General features: G+C 32.9%; 1 protein-coding gene across 1 annotated transcript in view; it reads right to left on the bottom strand.

The window, feature by feature from the left end:
* Positions 1-800: 800 nt before the first annotated feature.
* Positions 801-14,377, bottom strand: part of LOC127725572 (tubby-related protein 4-like) — a 79,502-nt gene continuing 65,925 nt past the window's right edge. Inside the window, exons 10-14 of the mRNA XM_052232636.1 lie at positions 13,164-13,351; positions 11,123-11,357; positions 9,189-10,288; positions 4,180-4,344; positions 801-1,556 (exon numbers count right to left, since the gene is read on the bottom strand). Of these exons, the coding sequence (XP_052088596.1) occupies positions 1,440-1,556; positions 4,180-4,344; positions 9,189-10,288; positions 11,123-11,357; positions 13,164-13,351 (1,805 nt within the window). The 3' untranslated portion in view covers positions 801-1,439. The remainder of the gene's footprint in view (positions 1,557-4,179; positions 4,345-9,188; positions 10,289-11,122; positions 11,358-13,163; positions 13,352-14,377) is intronic.

The following is a 14,377-nucleotide window of genomic DNA, read 5'->3' as shown; positions in this document are numbered from 1 at the left end:
AACTTGCATAAAATGCTTGCCCCTGATGTTAAGCACAAAATATTCAATCAATTATAAGTGTAAAAATTGGTAGAACCAATAGAACACAAATGGTTTTAAAAAGTAAAAACAATTTTTGATTAATCAAAGTTCTCCATTTCCATTCTCTATTCTATTAAATGAATTATAGAAGTCAAATGTAAAATTTGTGTATTGTCAGAAACAAACATTATGTGGTCTTTAAATCTGAAGTACCGTTATTTGAAAAGTATATAAAACCAATATAGGGGTGAAGTGGGTAGTATGCAGAAGTGAAATATTTCAGGCTTTTTTTCTATAATAGAAACATATTTTTCGCTTCTCCATTGTTAGATATAAAATATTTTTCTATGTTAAATAAAATTTTACTAAGTAAATTGAAACACAAGGACAAAATGTAGTAATTATCTACGTTATATCTACATGTTTGTAAAAGAAAAATGAACACAGTCTAATTCATTCTTGAGAAAACTGTCGTTTATAAGGTAGTATGGGAGTATTCCATCGTGATGGATCAATATTGAAATAGGAAATATTGATGCAAATGCAGATTCTTTGAGAGACTTTGTATTTCAATGAAAGAAAATCGTAGGATTCATCGTATCATAATTTTTTATTTTTTTTTCGAAAATTAACTTTTGTGAGGGGAGGTAATTTTACTTTTCTTAACAAAAAATAGTTTTAGAGCTATCAGCGAAAATTAATGTGAAATCATTCAGTTTTATTAATATACAATCATAACAAAGATGGCAACAAGGTTGCAAAGTCTGAAAACAAACACGATAACCTATACTTTTTATTATATTTTGTTTTCAAAATAGCACATTCAATATATACAATTTTTTGGCAAAGAATAAAACATTCAATATTTGTTTCTGTTGTTTATCCTCCCATACCACCTTAAGCTTAACTTCAACTAGAAACCAGGCACTTGTCACTTAGATTAGCTTTCACATTGTTTATAGATATTTTTTGGTAAATCTTAACGTTGCGTCAGACACACTTTGCCTGATTCCTAGTTAAAGTACAATGTAATATAGAATTAGATATTATGCTAATTTTGAGCCAAATTGAGCCTTTGAATGCAAGTGTCTATAATTAACCAAACTCTTTGGGTTTGACATCTTTTTATACCATTGAGTTGCAACTGGATTCTCTGTATTTGAATACAGTATATATCAATGATAAATATAACCCTTTCAGTATACATATCGTACGTAGCATTACCAAAACGTCATTTTAAACGCAACTATTTTATTTGACCTTATTTGTACAAATTGCCTTGATGAATTTTATTTCTCATAGTCTATTATATCAATTAGTCGATATGACCATTGGTACCCTGTGATGATCATGGCTGCCATTTTGATGTTGGTATGGTGATTGTTCCGTCTTCGTGAGCATGAAACACGACAACACAGTCATTTTAGTCTCTGTGTAACATTTGCTAATGCAACAGCGAAGGCCTGTAGAGCAGTAAATGGATACTGAAAGTCTAGAGTATATGCATTGCTATCTATGCGTCCAAACTGCATAACCTAAAATGAATGTTAAGCTATATGAATAAAACCGATCAAAGAAAGATAATCCAATACACTATAACTAATTCAATATGAGTGGTTTGACTTACTGATTTGTAATTTAATGTATGCGCAATAATATGATATAATATCGCAAAAGAAAATAACATATATAAATAAGCATATTGGTAAGTCAAACGAAATACATATGAAAAATATTGGAATTTAGGTTACTCTGTAAGAATATTCCTTATTATGGAGACATTAAAATTAAACACAAATACTACTGATTCAGTATAAAAATGGCACATAATACTGCATAGACATTAGCATGCCCACAACGATCACTTTAAGATTGACGTAAGATCACTTTAAGATTGATGTAAGAACCATATATTCAGAATTCGAGATTTGAGAACAATTTTAAATCGTGTAACTTTAAAAGAAATCGGGAAAAAAAATAAAGAAGCACATCTAAAAAATGTAAGGTAAAAAAAAAGAAGTTCTTGAATGGGTTTTGGTTAGAAATCAATAAACATTATTTTCTAATTTCCACCAAAAAATTATTCTTTCGAATAGTTATTTAAGTTTTGCAGGCCGTTAATTTGTTAGAAACTTCAGAATTGTTTAGTCTCCCAACATTATGGAAAATATTTGACCTTAAAATGTACTTTAAAAAAATCAATAGTGTAAACGATTTTCAAATGTATCCTTAAATTTTTGTCGGCATAATTCAAATGGTTCTGTATTCAATTTCCGTATGTTATTTGTCTCTCTAATAAACTCAGACATGCATGTGTCGTTTTTGGTATTCAACGCAAATTGAATCATCCGTAAATGGGTCTCAGTCATACAAATGATATAAAATTACCTAGGTTAGTTTCTTTGGAACATTATTGTATTAGCGTCTTGTCTGTTTTTGCTTTTTGTGCAATTACAGCAGAATATCAAAGGCTTCTTGCAGAATTAAGTGAGAAAATATGGCGACAAGATGTAATTTATATGTTGTTAGTTCTGAATGGCCGCATAATAGAGGCTTTTAGATAGATTATTTACAGACAAGCAATCGATGTAGAACGTATAAAATCTCATTTAAGATCTTCTGCGTTATTGTAACTGATGATTTAAATCCGACAAACTGTCGACAGTGAGACATAGAGAAAACATAAAGCTTTCAATGTTCTATAACAATATTAGAATGTTTTGATGGATTGATTGTCATGAACACTCAATATGGCTTATCGTGTAGTATACAGTTGAATAACTTATTTTCGCGACTTTCGCGGACAGCAAAAATAACGCGAATATGTCAAAAAAGAAAACAACTCTTCATTAACTTGGTTCGTCCGTATATGTCACACTTATATCTTCTTTTATATGAATTCATAACAAAGTCACGAAAATAAATCGCCTCGAAATCGACTTGAAAGGGCAAATTGTGAAAAAGTATTAACGAAAAAAAATTGGTCTCAGTGTTGCAGCAAAATCTATTTTTTTCAATATCACGGTTTATGTGATTTTAAAAAATCTGCCTCAGATTTGATAGGTTTCAGTCATATGATTCTTAAACAACAGGTAAGTATTAAACTTAGGAAATGTAAGAAACTAAAGGTCACCGTATGGCCTTCAACAATGAACAAAACCTACACTGTATAGTAAGCTATAAAAGACCTCGAAATGTCATATTCCTGACTTGGTACAGGCATTTTTCGAAGAAAATGGTGGGTTAAATCTGGTTCTATAGCTAGCTAAACACCCCACTTGTATGACAGTTGTTTATAGTTCTGTTATATTGACAAAATTGGGTGAGCAAACCAAACAGACATAATAATGATATGTAAACCTCGCAAGAACTGGGATTACTGTAACATGTGTAAACAGTATTGTTCACATTAACTTTATGAAAATACGAGGAATTGGAACAACAGAACTTCGATTTAAAAAAAGATAGGCGGAAAATACCAAAGAGATATTCAAACACATAAGTCGATGACCAACTGACAACGCCATGGCAAAAAAACGAAAAACGACCAAAAGACAAACAACAACATACAATACACAACATATAAAACTAGAGACGAAGCAACACCAACCCCACCAAAAACCGGGGGTGATCTCGCTTGCTCCGGTAGGGATAGAAACTTAGAAAAAGAATAGATAACACGATCAAATACCTATATTTTGTTTTCAATATTAAGCATAGAATGTATAGTTATAACAGGTGGCATTTATGTTATGTTTTTGTCTTGCTGAAATTGCTTAAAGAATAACACCCACCATGATTTCGACACTGACATGATTTATTAAATATTTTTGTTCTATATCCATCTTTCATAACTAAGGATTTTTTTTTTTTGTAAAACAGTTTGCCAATTTCTAAAATTCATTTGAAAACCATGGATCGTCTCAAGTTTGTTTTTTGGTTTCAAAATATCACTGAGCAAAACGTTTTAACGAAATGTGCATTCGTGCATCACATTTTGCACGTTTGGTTTTTCTATCATCTTCCTCAAATGTAGATATATGTTAGAGATTTTTGTTTCAATATAGGCTTTTTAAATTCAGACTTTCCATTTTTCGGCTTGAGTCCGCACTTAAAAACACTTACACACTAAATTCAGACTTTTGCATTATAACAAACCTGTTTTCCACGAAATTCAATTTGAAAGTTTTTGGCGGATTCCTGTGTAACTCTCCCTCCAAAATCAAGTTGATATACTTGACTATTTTCATTCCACATTGGAGCTTTGTTGTGCATAACGAATTGTGGCAATCCTTCCTGGCTGCTACGTCTCACTTTTTTCATCTGAAAAATTAGTTATCATTAAATGAATTAAATATAATAAAGAAGTGTGATGTGTGGTATACATCAATGAGATAATAACCCAACGACACAAATAACCAAGACACACATAGGTCAACATACAGTCTATAGTTATAAGAAGATGTGGTATGAGTGCCAATGAGACAACTCTCCATCCAAGTCACAATGGGTTTTGTCCCCCGCGGGACGCGTTGCGGGGGACATAGAAATACCGGTCGTCCATCCGTCTGTCCATCTGGTCTTGATAGCGCTCTGACGTGTACAATTCATGCCGATTTTTATAAAACTTATATCATAGCTTTATATCAGCAATGTCTCGGACAAGTTCGAAAATCAGTGCCGATCAACTATTTTTAAAAGAGTTATGACCTTGGAAATATTAATTATATGAAAAATGCCCTTGTTAGGTTCGTTCTCATGTGTACAATTCCTGCCAGATTTTTATGAAACTCATATAGGTTTATATCAGCAAGGTCTCTGACAAGTTCGAAAATCAGTGCCAATCAATTATTTTTAAAAGAGTTATACCCCTTGGAAATATTAATTATATGGAAAATTGCATTGTTGGAACTCTTATGTGTACAATTCTTGCCAGATTTTTATCAAATTTATATCGAAGGTTTATATAAGCAATGTCTCAGACAAGTTCGAAAATCAGTGCCGATAAAGTATAATATTTAAAAGAGTTGTATGCCCCCTTGGAAATATCAATAATATTGGAAATTGCATTATATTTGCTCTCAAGCCTTCATTTCTCCAAGATATTTGTAAAAAAGTTGGATAGATAAAATATGTGTAACGCGGGGTACATTGGAACTCTGTTCTTTTATCTTTCTACGCTTATGTTATTAAACTTTTTTTTTCAAATTAACAAACAATATAACATAACACTACAAAATAGCCATAAGCAGTCGACAGAAACTTCCTTAACATACCGGATAGTGGCTAGTCTGGTGACTATATTGACTGCATCTGTCCTAGATAACTGGAAATGAAGAATACCAACGATATGTCTGCTTCATATCTTGACTAACATCTAGAAATTGACAACGAGGTTTGGTTGAAACGAAACTTTTGACAAAAGAGATGACTTAAATTTTCAAATTGTGAACTTGCTTTCCATTTCTGTGTAGCAACATTCTAGAAGCGCCTGCGTATGGAGTTAGAATCTACCAGTTGATACTACACTCCAGTCCATAGTTTCCTTCATTGAGGGTTACTGCTTACAATGAGCCTATAGCACCAAGGGTTCCTTAATATTTAGTTAATAGAATGACATTTCTATATTGCCATAAAACCCAATAGTAGTTGCAAGTTAAGTATCAAGAATCGTTATTTATACACCGCCCTATAGACATTCATACTCAAACAGTTTTTTTTCTTTTTTGTGTTGGGTATACTCGTTATATATGTGCCTTTATTGATATAAAATTCCTTCGTTAAATCAAATATATCACTCCAAATTAATGTAAATAAGAAGATGTAGTATGAGTGCCAATGAGACAACTCTCCATCCAAGTCACAATGTGTAAAAAGTAAACAATTATAGGTCAAAGTACGGCCTTCAACACGGAGCCTTGGTTCACACCGAACAACAAGCTATAAAGGGCCCCAAAATGACTAGTGTAAAAACAATTCTAACAGGAAAACCAACGGTCTAATCTATATAAAAAAACGAGAAACACTTATGAACCACACCAACAAACGACAACCACTGAACAATAGGCTCCTGACTTAGTACAGGTACATACAAATGCAGCGGGTTCAAACGTTTTAAGAGGCGTCAACCTTCACCCTAACCTGAAACAGTAGTGTAACATTACAACATAACTAGAGGCTCTTCAGAGCCTGTGTCGCTCACCTTGGTCTGTGTGCATATCTAACAAAGGACACTCTCCACTATTGTAGACGGGAATAGACTTCATGATAAAAATCTCTATTTTGGTTGATCTTGTATTACTGATCTTTTAGTCTGTTTAGTTTCTCTCTATCTTCTTTAGTTTTTGCTCAAAACACAAAGGGTAAAAAAACTCCTTATTTAAGAGCAATCACACCTATGAAGGGTGACAGTCTACAAACTATATCGGCAAAATTTGACTTTTTAATAGATGTTGCCTTGCTGATCATTTTTGTGATTTAAAGTGTCTATTCATCTATTATAATTTAAATCATATAAGGCATAACGAAAAAAAATGTTTCTCTCTTAATACCGTAGTTTTCATAATAATAGGCAAAAATGAAAAAAAAAAGGTAAAATTTGTCATTTATGGGCAATAAATCCTGGGCAATAAATCCTATAAGAATTTGTCTGACAGTTTTGACGTATATGGACAATTGGTAGAGCTCATCATTTTGAATATTGTTGCTCCTTTCAGATTTTCTCTATTTATAATGATTCACAAAATAATAGAAAAAACTTGCATTTTACCCCTATGTTCTATTTTTAGCCATGTCGGCCATGTTGGTTGATGGGCGGGGTCATAGGATACATTTTTTAAACTAAATACCCTAAGGATGACTAAGGCCAAGTTTGGTTCAATTTGGCCCAGTAGTTTAAAAATTGACTTTAAAGGACAATAACTCTTTATGGGGTCAATTGCCAATTTTGGTCATGTTTGACTTATTTGTAGATCTTACTTTGCTGAACGATTTTGCTGTTTACAGTTTATCTCTATCTACTATAATATTCAAGATAACCAAAAAACTGCAAAAATTTCCTAAAAATCACCATTTCAGGGGCAGCAACCCAACAACGGGTTGTCTAATGCGTCTGAAAATTTCAGGCCAGATAAATCTTGACCTGATGAACTTTATAATCCCTGTCAGATTTGCTCTAAATGCTTTAGTTTCAGAGATATAAACCAAAAAGCTGCATTTTATCGCAATGTTCTTGTTTTAGCCATGGCGGCCATCTTGGTTGATGGGCGGGGTCATCGGATACATTTTTTAAACCTAAGATACCCTAAGGATGATTTAGGCAAAGTTTGGTTTTATTTGGCCCAGTAGTTTCGGAGAAGAAGATTTTTGTAAAAGTTAACGGACGACGACGGACTACGGACGCCAAGTGATGAGATAAGCTCACTTGGCCCTTTTGGGCCAGGTGAGCTAAAAAGACACACTAAAAAATATGAATTGAAATAGCTTAACTCGATCAAAAAGACATATAAACAAAAACAAGTCAACATACACTGAACGAATAAGTTTGATCTATGACACAATATAAATACAATTTTGTATAGATATAAGAAGATGTGGTATGAGTGCCAATGAGACAACCCTCCATCCAAGTCAAAATTTATAAAAGTAAACCATCATAGGTCAAATGTACGGTCTTCAACACGGAGCCTTGGCTCACACCGAACAGCAAGCTATAAAGGGCTCCAAAAATTACTAGTGTAAACCCATTCAAACGGGAAAACCAACGGTCTCATCTATATAAAAAACGAGAAACGAGAAACAATTATGAACCACATCAACAAACGACAACTACTGAACATTAGATTCCTGACTTAGGTCTGTGTATGCAAAGGACAATACATAGCTAAAAACTCGAAATTTTCCAAAATCTCTCAAAATTACGGCTTTGGAGAATTCTTCAGGCGTTTATGTTGATGATCTGTTTAGAAATAAACCAAATCATTGCTAGAACCTTAAAGTTCACACATTTGGCTATGATACAATAAATTTAAGTAAAGATCGAAAGTCTTTTTAAAAATGGCCCTTAAGTGAAATAAATTCAGGGGAAATTGGCCCACTCCTTTACAATAAACAACAGGTATAACGTTTCTCTTTCATAACAGAAGTGACAAATACCATTCGATATGTTCATTTATTGCCTGTCGTCATTATAGTGTTGCGTAGAAGCTTCCGCTGAAACTGTGTTGGTTTCCTTAAATGTGTCAAAACTTTCATGTCATGTCAACACAAATTAATCTATATTGACGAGTTCTTTGATTATCCTGGTCACGGCATAAATATGTAGAATAAAAGAATAAGCCGTCAGTTCTCTGCTGTGTGATAAATGAATGTCACAATTAATGCTAAGGAGCCCATACAAAAGTACTAAGTAAGGTCACATGACATTCACGTTGCCACAAGAAAGGCAATATTCTCAATACACTGTTCCAAAAAATTGTCCATGGCAAGCGTAGTTTCAAAGTGCAGATCTTCTTTTAGTTTGCAGTTTGGTACACAAGAGTTATCAATGAAGTGTTAATTTTTTTAACTCTACTTTTTTCAACTTCTCTGTTAATATGATTAGATTATGTTTTCTCAAATGAATGGATTTCTCAACTCTGGATGATTTGTCAAATTCAGACGGGATATATGATTATTGGTTTTTTAGGAAGTAGCATCAGTTGGGAATGTTGTTTTAATTTGACTGAGCTTTACAATTACATTTCTTTTATCGTAGGTCAACTGAATATTTAAAATTGATTATTTTAAAACCCGTTCATTAGATGTTATTGAAAATCAGTTTTCTTATGACATCTTTTGTTCGTATAAAATCATTTCTTGTTTATATATTTTTTTATATAAATGTCATTCTCAAAAAAAACTAAAAAAAACTTCTACTATATATTAGCATTTCAATACAAAAAGAGAATTCGAGTCAATAAGACAGCAATCAAACGATACAACTATAACAAAGAAAAGAATATTGATTAGACAAGAATACAGGCTATGATTTAAACGAAAACATTTTATGAAAAGAACCGTCTGATCAGTGAGAACAAAAAGTGTGGCGACAGAATACGTCGTTAGATAATATCCATAAACATTTCTCATGTATCAAATCTGAAATTATTAAATATTAAGTGACGTACCTTCTGTTTTAACTGAGATTTTTGAAACGATTCCAGGTTTTTATAACTAAAATTTTGATTGTTTTCTTTTAGACAGGAAGAAAGTTCCTCCGATGAAAGTTCGTGCTGTCGGAGATATTTTGATTTCCGTTTGAATATAGGACTGTGATGTTTACATTTGCTTTTCATTGCTTCTTCACGAATTTTATATGTTGGAGATTCTTGGTTGTCTAAACGCTTTAGAGGCGAAGATGGAAGAGATGTGCTTTCTCGAAGTTTACGTCCACTTGGGTAAAATTCATGATTTGAAAGAACATTTTCACTTTTTACATCTATGTTCATGTCATCGGCAATATCAAAACAAGTCTCATTATCGGAATCAACTGAATAAATACTGTCTCGATGTTCAAGGGACAATCCATTATCAAGTTTCGTTGTAGCTGTAGAAGCAGATGAAAAATAAAGTCTTCTTTCTTTTCCTGAATTACTACGAAGTAGTTGACTTGAATCGCATATTAACATAGATTCTTGTGAATTGACACGACGAATACTTATATTGTCATCATCAATGTACTTGATTGGACAATTCGCAAGATCTGCCCAACGATTGACTTCGTCACATCTGAGTAAATTCTGTACATCTTCATATAGATTGTTACTTGTATTTGAAGAAGGCGATTCAGGAGAACTTGTTTCAGATTTCACATCTGTGAACACTAAATTTTGAGCAACAGCATTAACATTTTCTGACATACTACATTTTATTCCAGGAGTTACATCACATCCATTTGATGAAGATGAAGATCCGGCTATCGCGCGAACTTTTGGAATAGCACCCTGATTTGAAATTTTGTCTTTAAGGATTTCCTGTGATTCACAAGAAAATGCTTTATTGTGAGCAAATGTGTCTGAGGCTGGAGACAATACCCTGTTTTTCATATTTGTCCCACGGCAACCTGACCCATTGATCCCATTTGACACAGGATTGTCCGATGATGTGTCAATGTAGAGATTGTCTTCCCGAGTAACATTTAACGTAAATTGTGTATTTAATCCATTTTCTGTCTCTATAATGGTAAGACTTTCTTCTTCCATACTTTCAATACCACCAATATTGAGGGCTGAAAAAACGCACATCATCATATTCAATATTGCACAAAAATGAATTACAACTTTTTTGGGGTAAAATAAAACTATATAAAAATAAGAAGTGTGGCATGATTGCCATTGAAACAACTCTCCATCAGAGACCAAGTGATATACAAGTTAGCAACTATGGGTCACCGTACGGCCTTCAACAATTAATTTGATGTTATATAAAATAAAACTGTAAAACCTGCTTCACAACATGCCAGACTAGGGGTTATTAAAGGCATGGAACTGGGTATAGACACATATCTATTGTTGAAAGCCGTAAAGGTGTGTATCTTTTCTTGTTTTCTTGAGCTGACGGTTTGCTTGGTTGCTTCACTAACGTACACCATATACCTCCTTTTTGATAGTAATCAGATAAAATAACGTTAAGACAGGCAATACCTAGAAATCTTATTCCTTAATAGAAAGTTTTATGGAAGCCATTTTAAAGTGGTTGACAGTTATTGCATATTTTTTGTCTCAGATAACTATGAACATTTTCCATCTTTGGTAGCATTTTCGTCTCTTTTTCCTCAACAATAACTTGATGTTGTACACTTGCTATATCGCTTCTAAAGTAAATTGTTAATCTATTTCAAATTAGAAAAATCAAAAGCTATATATTAAAGTTTTTACTGCAGATATATAAACTTTCACTTTAACTCACAAATGACACTGCGACAACCTTTTGCCCTATTTGATCTTATAACATAGAACTTGTATATTTTGTGTGTTCTCGGTAAATTGTGAAGAAAAATGTCTGTTAATTAAATGAACTTTTCTTCCTCTCATCCTATTACAATTAATTATATACATCTTACATATATAATCATCATCTGCGCCACTGCCTGCAGGTGTAAAATTAGAGTCTCGCGAGAGTTGTTGATGACTAGATTGCAATCCAGTGACTGTTATAGCCATTTGTCTAGGCTGAAGATGAAGTAGACTGGTTTTATAAACAATATTCCCAAGATCCTCTGGCAAAAATGGTGCAACACCATTGATTTGGAATTTTGTACCCCATATATTAGAAGTCACTTCCACTAAGCGGCTGCTCTACAATTACAAAAATAATATCTCTGTAAACACGCTTTAGCATTGTAAACCTTTTAAGAATTTAACTACAATTTTGCCGTTGAACATCATACACATAATGTTTTCCTATAACATTTAAGTATACCTATGTGGGTACGATATCCGTTACTGGCCATCTTTTTTTACATTAAAAAAATGATGCTGTTCAAGATGCTTTAAACATCAATCTTTATAACAAACAAAAAATACTTATGTTGCTTCATTTACACCGTAACAGCAAAAATTAAAGTACTTTATCGTCTATGTAGCAAAATAAAATCTCAGGTAAATATAAAGACTCCTTTCAATCTTCGTGACGCCACATATCATCGTATTTTTACTTTCAATTAGCAAAACGAAGGTTGCTACTAGTGGAGCGGGAACTACTTATCCATATCGTGCTCTCAAACTCCGGTTTTGGTGCGTTTTTTTCGTGTTTAAATCAATCTTTATTTGTTTATGTACAGTTTTGTCTATTCATTTTTTGTTCTTTCTTCTTTAATGGCAATATGGTTGTGTTGTTCAGAATATCAAATAAAAAAGCATTTAACATTTTTTTTCTTTCCTAAATTTTCTGTTGTTTATCATTTCGTTGGTTTTCTTTTTCGCCCATGGTGTTGTCTATTTCTATAAATGCTACATTTTTTAATGTTTTTTAATCTTCTGTCTCGTTTTGTTCTGTTATTTCAAAAATGTCCGACGAATAAAATTTTCAATTTCGAAATAAAAGGCAAAAATCCTTACAGATTACAAAAAAATCAGTGAACGTCTTTCGCTTCAGTTGTTCCTGAACAAATTATATGTAGGTTAGATACATGGTTTTACATTTTTAACCTGTTTATATTTTAATTTGTTCCTCGTTCAATGACACAAATGGACTAGAATCTATGACACACGTAAGGCATTCTACTTTCCAAATGTCAATTTCCCATTTTTCAACAGTGACATACCATTTGCTCCATCGATGGCGTTTACTTATCTAAATTGATACGTTACGCTTGTGCATATTCATACTATACGGACTATTTGGCGGCGTTTTGTCCAAGGTTATGGTTGTCTTTCTAACATTCTAAAACATCTAACCCCCTTGTTTTATTAATTTTGTATTTACATTTTGTCATATATCAAATCTATTCGTTCAGTGTATGTTGGTTTTCCTGTTTGAATGGTTTTACACTAGTCATTTTTAGGGCCCTTTATAGCTTGCTGTTCGGTGTGAGCCAAGGCTCCGTGTTGAAGGCCGTACTTTGACCTATAATGGTTTACTTTGACAAATTGTGACTTGGATGGAGAGTTGTCTCATTGGCACTCATACCACACCTTCTTATATCTATTCATTAGAGCAGGTGTGCTCCTTATACACAAACAGAGCTGTAAGTAACTTTAGTTGACTGATACGATATGTATGTATCGCAACTCACTAGCAACATGTATGTGCAGTCTAAGAGCGTCACTGATGAGTCTTATATAGAATAAATGCGTTTGGCGTACACAATTCTAATCCTCGTATCTATGATGAGTTTATTTAGATTTTTTTTTATACAAAAAAAGAAGCAAAATCTGTAATTTAACCGATTGTGTCCTATCACTGGTTGTGACATGTTCACTGAACGTTGGTAATGCATGTATAGCATGAGACGTTTGTCCTGCCTACGCACCATGTCGCGCTCCTTTTGGGGTTCATGCGATTCCTTGTTTTTTGCGCATTACCTTAATTTGTTTTCTTAATCGATTTGTGAGATTTAAACGACGATAAACTACTGTAGCCTTAATTTAAACCTTGTTTACCTCCGGTAAGTTATCGTCAAAGAGAAGATCATGAAGAGTTCTAAATGTGATTGATCTTTCAACTTTTTCTGCCCGAAATTGTTTGGGACGTTTTCTCCTCTGCATTCGTGGAGATCCACATCCTTCTGAAGATAAATCATCATCTGAGTCTGTAGAAGATTCCACGTCATACTCATAATGCGTAGTACCTGAGAGAAAGAAAAAAAAACAGAAAGAATGTACAGAATTTTATCACCATTGTTCTACAGCAAGACTTACATATGATATTGAACTGTACATGTATAGATATATCGTTTATTTACGAGCAAGGTTTACCATGAATTTAAGTCCTCAAAACACTACACATATCTATAGACGTGTGTGCAGATCATGTTTTAACAACCATATCATACGTTATAAAACTGTCACCTTTGAATCAATTTTACCCTTATCAAATTCATTATTTACAAAATTGAAACTTTCATTTAAAAACATAAAAATTCGAGTTAATGGTATCAAAATAGATTTACAATGTAGAAAAATCCGACATTGTAAATCTGTATACTTATTTGACAGAATAAAAGATAAAATTCTTAAAACAAGTCCTTTTGTTTTAAAAGACAAATAAATTTATGGATTATGTTTCAAATTTTTATTATACTATATGTACTTGCAGCTGTTACCTTTGGTCCATTGTGAAGATTTTTATTGAAACTTGTGTTTCCCATGATATGTGCATCAGCGAAAGTGTATACACTTTTATTGATACACATTTCTTGTGTTTGGAAAGGATAAATCATATTTTGTAAAAATTAAAAACACTCTGAATTAAACCAAAAGCTAAGAAAGACTTGTTTTTATCAGACAATTGGCGTTCCAATGGGAAGCAACTGTCCTTCTCTTTTAGCCGACTTGTTCTTTTATTTAAATGAATCGTTATGGAATATCTCTGTCACAGATGACCTCAGATATGGTCCATTTGTCATAGCAATTCCTACGTCCTATTTTCCTTGATTGTTACATCACCGAATGAAACTGCACGAATGTGCTTACCCTTTGCGAGCACCTGATATCACCTTCGTTTTTTGACTGTGTTTATGTTGCTCAATCTTTAATGTTTATGTAGTGGTTTGTAGATTGCCTTTTCGTCATATTTAGTTTTTTTGCCATAGTTTCGTCAGACTCTCTCCAACTTTTTGTTTTGATTCTCCCTTTGCTATCTTCTACATTTTTTT

Source organism: Mytilus californianus, unplaced genomic scaffold, assembly GCF_021869535.1.
Source record: "Mytilus californianus isolate M0D057914Y unplaced genomic scaffold, xbMytCali1.0.p SCAF_15, whole genome shotgun sequence".
NCBI classification, from domain to species: Eukaryota; Metazoa; Mollusca; class Bivalvia; order Mytilida; family Mytilidae; genus Mytilus; species Mytilus californianus.
Note: the sequence above shows the minus strand (reverse complement) of the source record. Positions and strands in the feature narration are given on the sequence as shown.